The sequence below is a fragment of the Scardinius erythrophthalmus genome (genome assembly GCF_964197995.2).
Source record: "Scardinius erythrophthalmus genome assembly, chromosome: 18".
Classification (NCBI taxonomy): domain Eukaryota; kingdom Metazoa; phylum Chordata; class Actinopteri; order Cypriniformes; family Leuciscidae; genus Scardinius; species Scardinius erythrophthalmus.
The window spans coordinates 12,456,304-12,468,408 of NC_138238.1; the positions used below are offsets into that span (position 1 = coordinate 12,456,304).

A 12,105-nucleotide genomic window follows, 5' to 3' on the forward strand; every position below is an offset into this window, starting at 1 on the left:
AGACCCTGGGACCAGTTCACATGACAATCTTTAAATATGATTGGTTTTGTTATCTTAAGTTCTCCGTAATGGGCTATTAAGGAAACAGACAGATGTACAGTGATACGGCTTTGCAGCTTGTGGTCACTGTAGCTTTATTTGACCAGGGTTGCCAGGCCAAAGCCCAGAAACAAAAGACAAAGCATGAATCATATTTTACAGCTCTTGTTATGCATTTTTAAATTTCCTTTATTTCTAGGCATACTGTATTGTGTAAGTATAACATTTGAATATTAAAAGGACCTCAAAAGCTCTAGAAGAAGAGCGTTTTGAGGTCCTGAGATGGAAGAGTTAGATTATCAAGCAAGCCAATCAAGCCAATTTGATCCTAAAACCTCCAGGGTTTCATACTAGGAAGTTATTAAAGTTTAATCTACAGATGTAACATTTACCAACAGCACCCATTACTAGCAGGTGTATGTTTAGTGTTCCAGCATGACAATATGCCTCTGTATAATGTGAGATCCATAAAGAAATTATGAACTGTATGGTGTGGAAGAACTTGACTGATTTGCAAAAAGCCTGCAAAAGCAAAGGTAGGACCAACTCCACATTAATGCCCACGGTTTTGAAATGAAATGTTCAACAAGCACATATGGATAAACTAGAAGATTTGGATAAACAACATGTTTATTAGAAGAAAAGGTTCTATATCGAGCCTTAATGAGTTTTTTCAGGCATGCATATAGAGCATTTTTTAGGGAACCCATGGATCATTTTATTGATTATTTTTAATTAATTACTTTAGTTTTAATATTATCATCATTTTTTAAAATAAAATTTTATGAAAACAGCTTGTAAACATGGAAGTATAATGGGCTTTCCTGTAGCTCAAACACTGTAGAGCGTTGCTGCTTACAACACCATTGTCTTGGGTTCGATACCCAGGGAAAGCAAGAACTGATAAGAATGTAAATGTGTACCTTGGAATGCAATATAAGATAAAAGCGTCTGCCAAATGTCAGTATTATGCAATTATGCTTTCTCCATATAGAACCTGTTTGGCATAAATAACCTTTTTGGTTCTTTAAAACTGAGACAAGAACCAGGGTTCTTCTTGAATCACAACTTTTTTTCTAAGAGTGTAGTGTGTATAGATAGTATATGTTCATTTTTATCCTTTTCATCCATTTTTTTATCCAGGGTGATAGTAATGCATGTATGCCGATCCGATTCACAAACATTTCTGGATTAATCCAATTGTTTAGTTTTGAGACCTTTATTCCTTTTGTGGAAGGCCTCAACAAACGTGTGAAGATGACGTCAAAAACACGTCAGAAGGAATATTTGTGTTAACCGCAAACGGCAAGCTCTTATCGTGATCTATAGTATTTTCTAAGGAACTTTAGACAAATGGAGACAAGGTGAGAAAAGGTTCACAGAAAAAACACACACACACACACACACACACACACACACACACACACACACACACACACACACACACACACACACACACACACACACACACACACACACACACACACACACACACACACACACACACACACACACACACACATATATATGTGTGTGTATATATATATATATATATATATATGTGTGTGTGTATATATATGTATGTGTATATATATACAGTATATATACACTTACACTTTTCTCATATATATAGATACAGAGTCAAGGGTAAATTTTAAAATCTATTTAGGGGAATCTTATCAACTTTCCCCAAAGCAAATTACAGTAAAATAAATGTACTTATTGTAATGTTACAAATGAATTATAATTCATAAATCAACTTGGCTGTGATTTTCCTTTGTGCTTTAGTTTTAATTAATACCCCTAAAACCTAAATTTGACCCACATCTGCTGAAATGTTTGAGGTGTCTATGTGATGTGTTTGTGAGTCAAAAAAGAAAAGCAAAGAGAGAGAGAGAAACAGAGAAAGAGAAAAGGAGGAAGAAGAGAGAGAAAGAGAGAGTACTAAGCTCACGGAGAGCATGTGGTTTTGAGCGGATGGGCGGGCCATCCTGTGAACTTGAGAGAAGTGTATCTCTCACTGAAAGAGTGTATGCATGTGGCACAGAAATGACACAAAGGGTCGGAAGTGGGGTGGGGGGAATTAGAGGAAAACAGATGAGAGTTTTAAAAAGCACTTTGAGAAAACCATCTCTATTGTCACTATGTAGCTATTCAATGAATATAAACAGCATAATGGAAAAAAAAAAAGTTTCTTTCTAAGGATCCTGTTTTCAAAAACAGAAAACTTTTTGTGCGTTTTGGCCATTCATTTATACGACAGCGGCATTTTGAAGACCTATACATTTTTTTTGTGTGTTGACAATGGCTTTAAAGTGCAAGTCTCTGTGTGAACTACAAAAATGTGAACTTGTGAAGACATTGGCGTCATGCGGATGCCGTTTTGACAATGTTGACGTCTGTATGCAAAAAATGCAAAGGAAAAACGTTTCCATTTTTCGTACATCGTTGTTGTGTAAACGTGTGTGTATATATATATATATATATATATATACACACGATGAGCCAAAAACATTATGTCCACCTGCCTAATATGCTGTTAGTCCACAGCTCCGTGGACTAACGGAGGCATGGTCTCTAGAGGTGTCCTGGTATCTGGCACAAAGACATTAGCAGCAGATCCTGTCCTGTCCAAGTCCTGTAGTCTGCGAGGTGGAGCCGGTGTTTGTCAAGCACATCCCACAGATGCTCAATTGGATTGAGATCTGGGGAATTTAGAGGCCATGACAACATGCAATTTAGTTTCAACATGCATTCACGCACACAAATGTAAAAATCACATCCATCAACGATAAAATCCCCCACACTCATCACTGACCTGCTCAGTTTTACTCTGCACAAAATTCACAGAATTCTTCAAACCATACCTGAACAATGAATGCAGTGTGCATTATCCTGCTGAAAGAGGCCACTTCCACAAGGGAACACCATTGTCATGAAGGGGTGTGCACCTGGTCTATAACAATGTTTAGGTAGGTGGCACATGTCAAATTTAAATCCACATGAATGGCCTGACCCATGGTTTCCCAGCAGAACATTGCTCAGAGCATCACATTCCCTCTACCGACTTGTCGTCATCCCATGGTGTACCCTGGTGCAATCACTTCCCCAGCTAAATTTTGTGCTACGGTAGACCTTCTGTTGACTCGGACCAGAGGGGATAGCCATCATTGCCCTTGTGTATCGATGAGCGCCCAACACCCTGTCACCGGTTAGTGGTTTGTTCCTCCTCGGACCACTGTTGGTAAATTCTCAGCACTGCAGTCTTCAACCCACAAACCTTGCCATTTTAGAGATACTCTGACCTAGTCGCCTTGCTATAACAATTTGGTCCAAGTCAAAGTCGCTCAGATCTTTATTTCTGCCCTTTTCCCCTGCATCAAACACATTGATTATGAGAACTGATTGTTTTCTCACCATCTAATCTACCCAGACCTTAATATGTAGCCTTTTCAGGAGATTATCAACGATATTCGCTCGATATTCAAATGTTTCGGCTCATTGGTGTGTGTGTAATATGTTTTAATGTCATTGCAAAATCAAAATATGCAACAAATCAACATTATAAAAAAAAAAGTATAAGCACATTTTTCAACTAAAACATTTCCACTAAATTGTGTGTATATTGTCTCCATTCATTTGTGAAAACGTTTTACTCTAATGGGTTATGATATTCCCAATATTGTCATGAGGATAGATTAAATTAAACAGGATTATAATGTACTGTAAATTAAATCTAAAAATCTGTTGTCATTCTATAAAAAAAAAAGACACCCAATCAGTGCATGTTCCAGTTTATTTTTATAGTATTTACAGAAGAATTATTGACACAATATGCATTCATTTTCAATGTTCTTTTCCCCCCTCTTTTCTTACAGAACCTTGTTGCTATGACAAAATATCTCTATCCCATTATTGTCCTCTTAGCTCTTTAATACGTTTGGCGAGTTGTCACGTTGTCCCTGTGGAGGTTAGTCCGGTATGGTCAAGGAGCCATATTCACAAAGTTTTATCCCCTGAGTTATTTAAGAATATCACAAAAAAGTCACACACCAAACTACAGGGCAAAAGAGAGACCATTTACTTTGAGCATCCAGAAAAGCATTCAGGCTAATTCGCCTTTGCATGAGAAAACACTGTTTTGAGGAGCAAGGAAACAGCAACAGCTCTTTAAATAACTCCTGAGCGAATCTTTGTGAATAGTGGCCGACGTTTTACATTGCATCTACACTGCATGTTCGTGGACAAGGTTGCAAGACAAGGAAACTTGTGTGTGATTATGCAGAAATGGATTGTCTTTACACTTTAGCTGTGACTTTCCACGTCTGCACACTACCCATTAAAAAAAATGTTTTCCCACATGTTCCAGTTTTGCACCGTATTTCAATATAACCTTAAGTGGTTATCATGTGAAAAGAAATGAAAAACAAGCAGACTGTGTCTTTGGTTGTATTGATGGTATTTCAGTTTATCCACACCTGTTTGTTAGTCTTTCATGGAATAGTTAATGGTGACATCATAGACGATTCATATTTACAACATCTGGGACGGTATTTTCCAGAATATTAGCGGTTACCACATAAAATTAGACGACCAATTGGATGAAACCTCCTCCACCCAGTTATTTGACAGACAGCGTACAGCTTCTCATTTTGCTCTTCGCTATTTTTGGCTTTGTAATTTCGCATGTGTGCACCGGCAATGACTTCTTTGTGCCACTTTCCCATTTTAGTTCCTCTGTATTTGGGTTAGTAGCATATCCAGTGCCCTCGATTTCACAAAGTCTGCAGAATCAGGGAAAGTAGCATTGAAGAAGACTTTTAAACACAAAGTATAGGGTACACCTGGAGGAATAGGGAAAAGTAAGATAGTTAGCTAATTCAACTGGGTGGCTTTATCGTTTTGATTACAATACAAAACTTTAATTAGCAGTTCCAATGGTTTTCTTTTAATCTTTAGCAATCCATTTGCTCTTATCAGAGCTTGCAAAATGCATATCTATATTATATAGCTGAATTTACAGGTTAATACATATAATTGGCTTTAAATACAGGTAAACATTTACAGTACATTAAAAAAACGGATAAAACTGATCGCGCTCCGTGATGTGATCAGAAGAATATATTATTTTGTCAAAGCAATTTTTCTGAAATCATTTACATCAAAAAGATCAAAAACCATCCTACAGAAATCACAGTATTTCTGTCTTGAGAAACAACAGTAACTGGTGTTTTGTCAGTGGTTGGCTAAAACTGTGTGTACAAAGCTGCAATCATTATGTATATTATGAGAGGAAATTTTTTAAGAATATCTTATAGGGAAGAAAAAAATCTTCCCTCTTTGTACAGCCGGACACCCTGGAAGACAAACAAAATAGATGCGATTTTGAATTTACAGATAATTACAAATAATCTAGTTTTGTTAAAGGGAAGTCCTGCCAAACTAAGATATATATAAGGGCGAAACCCTGGAGTATTAAAAAATAAATTATATCTATAAGGTTTTACTTTTTTGCCTTAGTGTTAGTAATATTGGTAAAGGTAAACTGGATATTAAGTGCGTATATAAAGTGCTGAAATTCAAATGATGCAACCATTGGCCATGTGTCTTATATTCCCTCATACTCATCCTGTATAGCTCCATCATATCTTCTCAGTTCACCTAAATATGGCACACAAAGTACATTCTGTGACCACATCGAAGTATAAATAATGTAAAAAATCATGGGAACATTAGCTAAAAGAGCCTTAATAATGCATTATGTTTTTTGGAGAGCGAGTTTGGTTTGGTGTATGTAATTGCTGACAGTGTTCAAAATTGAAAGTTAACAATTTCAAGAAATTTGTGTTAAAACGAAGCGAGATATATAGAGATATGAGCCATTCACTACATATCGGAGCTGTGTAGGTTATCATTGATCTCCGTTTCACTTAAATTGCGAGACTGGCCACAGGTGCATCGCCTACATTCTGTATGAAGGCACCCAGCTAAAAATACCAGGAGCGAAGGATGAATGTAACTGCGGAACAATGGAAGGTCATGGCGTGGCTGTGGGTGTCAGATCTTGCTGTTCTCCAGGTGCGAGTCAATGTGCTTGATCAAGGCATCATCAGGGTAACCAACAGGGAAGATTAGCTGGCACAACGGGCAGCTCCTGACGTCACCCTCCTCCTCGGTCTCCATCCACAGCTGTAAAGGGCACAGTGATATGTTTGACAGCCGTAATGTTTAAAATCCACCATTAAAACGGATACAATAAAGGTGAAATGTGTGTTTTATTCAATGTTACATTGAATAAACATCTTCTTTCCCAGCTTGACTGGCACAAACCTGTCAATGGGTCAACTCTGTTTCTCTGTGCCACTTTCAGGACATTTCAGTGTTTATTAGAGCAGCCAGACAGAGCAACATCATAAAATCTAATTTAAATTTAATTGGCCACACCCCACAGGAAGTTGAATTGGAATTACAGGAAAAGGATTTTCCTGAATTACAGAAATTTGACAAACAATGGCATTCTGGGAAATACATTTTTGATAATTAAAAGTGTATGCAAAGTAGAAAACAAATTTCGGTGGCATTTCAAACTTTAAAGGATTAGTTCACTCCAGAATGAACATTTCCTTATAATTTACTCACCCCCATGCCATCCAACATGTTCATGTCTTTCTTTCTTAAGTCTAAAAGAAATTAAGTTTTTTTAGGAAAACATTCCAAAATTATTCTCCATATAGTGGACGAACGAGTTTAAGGTCCAAATTGCAGCTTCAAAGGGCTCTGCATGATCCCAGCCGAGAAATAAGGGTCTCATCTAGCGAAACGATTGGGCTTTTTAAAAAAAATAAATAAAAATGTATATACTTTTTAACCACAAATGTCAAGTCAAGTCAAGTCAACTTTATTTATATAGCGCTTTTCACAATACAGATTGTATCAAAGCAGCTTCACAGTATTAAATAAAATAGTACATTAGTGTTTGTTTCTAGTGTAAAACATCCACGTTTGGTAATGCTGATCAATAGTATTGTTGATTGATTAATTAAATTAAGTATCCCCAACTGAGCAAGCCAAAGGCAACAGTGGCAAGGATGCTCTACTTCACGCATTACGCAGTCACGTAAGAAAGGTCACGTGTGATGTAGACGGAAGTACCTCCAACTCATCCGACATAGTTGTTTTGCTTTTTTTTGTAAAGGGTGCTTGACTTAGTCTTTGCACATTTGCTTTGTAAACACTGGGTTGGTACTTTCGCCTACGTGTGACCTTTCCAACATGACTACTTAATGCATGAAGTTGTGGACGTGGATCGCAGAGCTAGTGGAAGACAAGCATTTGTGGTTAAAAAGTATATAACAGATAATTTCCCTAGATAAGACCCTTATTCCTAGGCTGGGATCATGTAGAGCCCTTTGAAGCTGCATTAAAACTACAATTTGGACCTTCAACTCGTTGGACCCCGGTGAAGTCTCACTATATGGAAAAAAATCCTGAAAAACCTTAATTTCTTTTCGACTGAAGAAAGAAAGACAACAACATATTGGCTGACATGGGGGTGAGTAAATTATCAGCACATTTTAATTCTGGAGTGAACCAATCCTTTAAGACATGGCTTAGTCAAGCCACCGTTCACCTTCCGTTTCTAGTTAAAAATGACACATATTTTCAGTTCATTTTAATAAATGGATTTTTTTTAAGCATTCTGAATTCTGAATGCTGCACAAATGTAAGGAATCCAGTGTGAAAACATATTTGTAATTCAGTTTGGTTTCGCAAATGCAGAAATTTCACATTTCACCTTTATGTTATTCTCAACATAGGCTCTTTGGAAAAATGTGCCTCTCCACCTAAACTCCAAAAAACTTACCTATAGAAACAATTTACTACAGTTTCCAGCTCAAATATACAGTAGTGGCAGTAAAACACCAATAACTTTTAGCAATTTTCACACAGATTATGATTACAATTAATTTCACGTTTTACATTGCACAATAATGTGTTATGACCTCAAAAGCCTTTCAGCATAGTGCATGGTTTGTAAACTGATACATTTTAATGTTTGCTTCACATAAACAGCTCTCCATGTGCCTGCCTTTTTTTGACATAGTAAACTTACTCGGTAGCTCACCTGCATAATTGCGCTTGCAATGCGTCACGAAATGTGCAAGAAGCAATGTAATATCATTTTGCAGAAATGTTGCCACAGGCACGTTTTTCCAATGACCCTGGGATGGTTATTCTGCCCATTGATTTGCTACTCACGTTGATGGACGGCCACGACTGGGCGTGCTCTGCATGCAGGTATCCAGGTGGGTGGCAGCTTAGGGTGTTGGGATGGGAAGGAATGGGGAAAGCGGAACAAGAGGCGGGGCCTCTGGAGCTCGATGAGGGGCTCGACACCCCCAGTGTTCGCGGTGGACTGATGGGATGAGGGCAGGACCACTCCTCCTCATCCTCTGAGGACTGCGGAGGCTGTGGGGATGGATGCAGAGATGCTGGGCTGGGCTGAGGCTCGAAATGCAAGTGGGACACATCCGAGTGGTGGAAGGACAGCTCCCTGGACAGCCGTGGAGATTCAGCCAATCCCCCATCGCCAGACTGAGAGCTCTGTCTTTGAACTAACATGTGCTGACTTCCTCCATGTTGCTGTTGTTGTTGCTGCTGTTGCTGCTTCTGCTTGTGGTAGCTGTCGACATAAGGTCGAGGTTTCGGCAGCGTGGACACCGGGTCCAGAGTAAACCGAGGCGGACGTTGATAAGCCGATGGATCGGCTACTTCAGAGTAACTGCGTCTTCCCTGGAAACTGGCCCTCAGGTGGTGGGAAGTGGGTCTGCAGGAATAGGAAGCGGGCCCGTCGCTGAGCTCAGGCAGAGGTGAGCGACGGTGCATGTCCGGAGAGAGACGCTGCAGGATAGGGGAGCGCCGCTGGGGCACAGGGGAGTGGCGCTGTTGGATGGGGGAGTGACGCTGTTGGATGGGGGAATGCCGCTGCGGAACGGGCGAATGCCTCTGGTGAGGGACAGGAGAGTGGCGCTGAACTAGAAGATGAACACAAAAGTGAAAAAAGCTCTATAGGTTAAATATAAGCAGTAAGACATTAAACATAACCACGTTGGATAAATGCTTGAGATCAGTGTTAATCTTGTTAACAAAATAACTCCTAAAAGTCGGTATGAAATTAAATCTCACCATACTATTTTCTAAATCCATGTTATTATGGTTTACTCTTTCATTTTTTTTGACCTCGTAATCTTGAACTCGACCTTCTGGTCAAACAACAGACTTCTCTTTGGTGACGTTTCTAATCCTTTATTTTGCTTAAACTCCCCTCTGCAAGTTTGCATTCATCTACCGCCATTATGGAGTGTGACGCCCAATCAACAATTGATAAATATAAGTCACCGTCCTAAATTTTTTTCTTTTTTTATAATCCATTACACTCAGATGTATGTCACAATATAGAAGGAATGATCTGTCGTTAATTCCGTTTAATCTCCAATATCAACAATAACGAAGACGTCATGACGATATTTAAGCAATTTCAATTAAAACCACAGCAACTATATTAAAAACGCACTAACAATGTTTTTTAACAATAAAAGTACAGAAAAAATATGATAATTTCAAATAATTTAATCAGTCAATAATGTCAAGGATTGACCTACAATACATGACCCGTGCAAGCTGAAGAGTTAATGTACACTGAAGTGCTTTTTTAGCGTGTTAACTAACTCACTCAGACACACCCTATACATATAAGATGAATCAGATTTAAATACACAGCATAAACATAGACAGAATGAGCAAATCACATTGTGATTATACACTTTCCGTAACAACAAACTACAACATGGGCAAATGACATGAAGTTTCTGTTAAAATAATGTGGTAAAATTAATTTATACATAGTTTGAATATCTGGTTAAATTAAAGGTAGCTAGCATGGTTTCTTTTATTACCGGAAGAATATCTTGAAAGGCAGTGTGAAGAAAACAGTCCCTAATGGACTGATAGACGTCTGTAATGACTTCCTCTTTCCCCTCGCATTTCCTCTTTGAGATATTTTCATATTGTTTTCCTGTGCATTCACCCCCAGCACCTGCGTTACTTCTACACAAGTTTCTGACTAGTAACGGGCATACAAGATCTTGTACAGAAGATGCATCTGTCTCTCAATAATAAGTCTAACGTGCATAAAACTGAGCTTCCTGCAATCGCGAGATTGCAATCAGCTATTTCGAAAAATCAGTCCTACTATCTATGAATCAGTAGGTTTTTTTTTTTCCCATCCGCTTCTGCTTTTTGGTCTGGTTTCCTATATCAAAATGGTTGTGTGGTTGAGTGCAGAGGTGCTAAAAAGATAAGGGGGGGGGGGGTTGTTTATGTTCTAAAACTCTAAAGAAGAGACACTCAAAGTGAGAGACGATCAAGACGTCAGCAAAAATATTCCTTGTGGAATACAGCATGAGCAAACAAGCATGCAATGCTAAAAAAAACACATGTTCACTGTGCTGAATTTCGACGATGTTGACAAATGGGTTCTATTGCAAAAGAGGTTTGTAGGCTCACGCTCGATCGGCCTAAAGTCCGGCATCCGACCAGCGCGGAAGGTCTCTACGTTTTACTGTCTTTTCTCGAAGCAAAGTATTTTTTGATTAAATGCAATACATTTGAAAATGTATTTTCTCGTTATTTCATCTGACTCCAGAAATGAAAAGGTTTTAATGATATCTGTGCATCATTAAATGTGAGCGAATGTTTGACTATTCCTTTTAACTCTTTAATAAAAATAATGTCACAGTCAGTTAGAATAATCAAATGTAACAATTTATTATGTCAGGTAAATGTATCATGCCAATTTCATAATCAATTCAAAGATAATCGACACAAAACATCAAATGCTCTGGAATAAAGAGAAGAGATGCAAACCCAACATTATACATAAAACTGAGAGTTTTTGAGGGCTAATCTGAAATACAGAAAAGCCCTGATCTTCTCGTTGCATTTCCTTATACAGACAGAAACTTCTTTCACATGGAAACATCTGCTAACAATGGGAATTTACATTCAGAGTTGACACCTTTTGGGGGGTAGGAGACCATTTGTCTAGAGACCACCTTCCTTTGTGTGCCAGTTATCCCTAAACTTAGTGTTTTACTTGGTTGGAAATGAGACATTTGTACCAGTCGCACTGAGACATTTCAAATGATCCTAAATATGTATAAAGTCGATGATCATTCACATTAATCTATATATTTTCAGTGAATTCAGGTGATCTGAGTATGAGAGAGAGGGGGTGAAGGGATGAGGGAATGAAATGTAGATTAGAATGACTCGGAGGTGTGAATTGTGTGTCAAATGGTGAGTTCAAATGGTAATTTCCAGCAAGATCCTGTCTTCTCAGGGTCTGGTCGCTCCTTAACCAGACTGTCCGGCATTTTCTAATTTCTCAAGTTTTACAGGTTCAGTATGAAAATATGATTATTACCTAAATCAGGTCTTCTTAACACTACATGGCAAAATGTTTGAGAACCGGTAAGGTCAGGTTGGCAGTCGATGTTTTAAATCATCCCAAAGGACTTAATTGAGTGCTGTGGGTGCCACATACGGGAATATATTAAATTAGTGATTTCTTCTTTGCAACCATGTAAACAGGCTTTATCCAATTTTTGGATCAAGCCAGTTTAATTTTATTCAGTCACAGACCTCTTTCATCTGTACATGAGATAGCCAAACCGGTAATTAGACGGTGTCTATGTTCTTCTAGCCGAATAGTGTATGTTCATGACTGTGTAAAATATTGTTACAGTTATTCAAATCAATACATTTCTGAATGAATGTATAATATGGATGCCTTGTCCTCATACCTGGGCTAACCGGCTCCTGTGAGGCTTTCCGCAATATCTCAGTCTGTTTCGAGGTCAGAGTCTGTAACTTGCCCAACTCCTCTGTTAGCTCAGTATAGGCCAAAGCCAGATTGACTCTGTACAGAGAACAGGAGAAAAAGAGAGAATGAGAAAAGAAACAGTTTTAGTATTAAAACCACCAAGTTTAACCCTCATTGCCATA

At 38.4% G+C, this 12,105-nt stretch overlaps 1 protein-coding gene across 1 annotated transcript in view; it reads right to left on the reverse strand.

Moving 5' to 3' along the window:
* Positions 1–3,816: 3,816 nt before the first annotated feature.
* tbkbp1 (TBK1 binding protein 1) overlaps positions 3,817–12,105 on the reverse strand; it is a 49,174-nt gene continuing 40,885 nt past the window's right edge. Inside the window, exons 8-10 of the mRNA XM_081392555.1 lie at positions 11,904–12,019; positions 8,299–9,074; positions 3,817–6,228 (exon numbers count right to left, since the gene is read on the reverse strand). Coding sequence (XP_081248681.1) covers positions 6,097–6,228; positions 8,299–9,074; positions 11,904–12,019 — 1,024 coding nt within the window. The 3' untranslated portion in view covers positions 3,817–6,096. The remainder of the gene's footprint in view (positions 6,229–8,298; positions 9,075–11,903; positions 12,020–12,105) is intronic.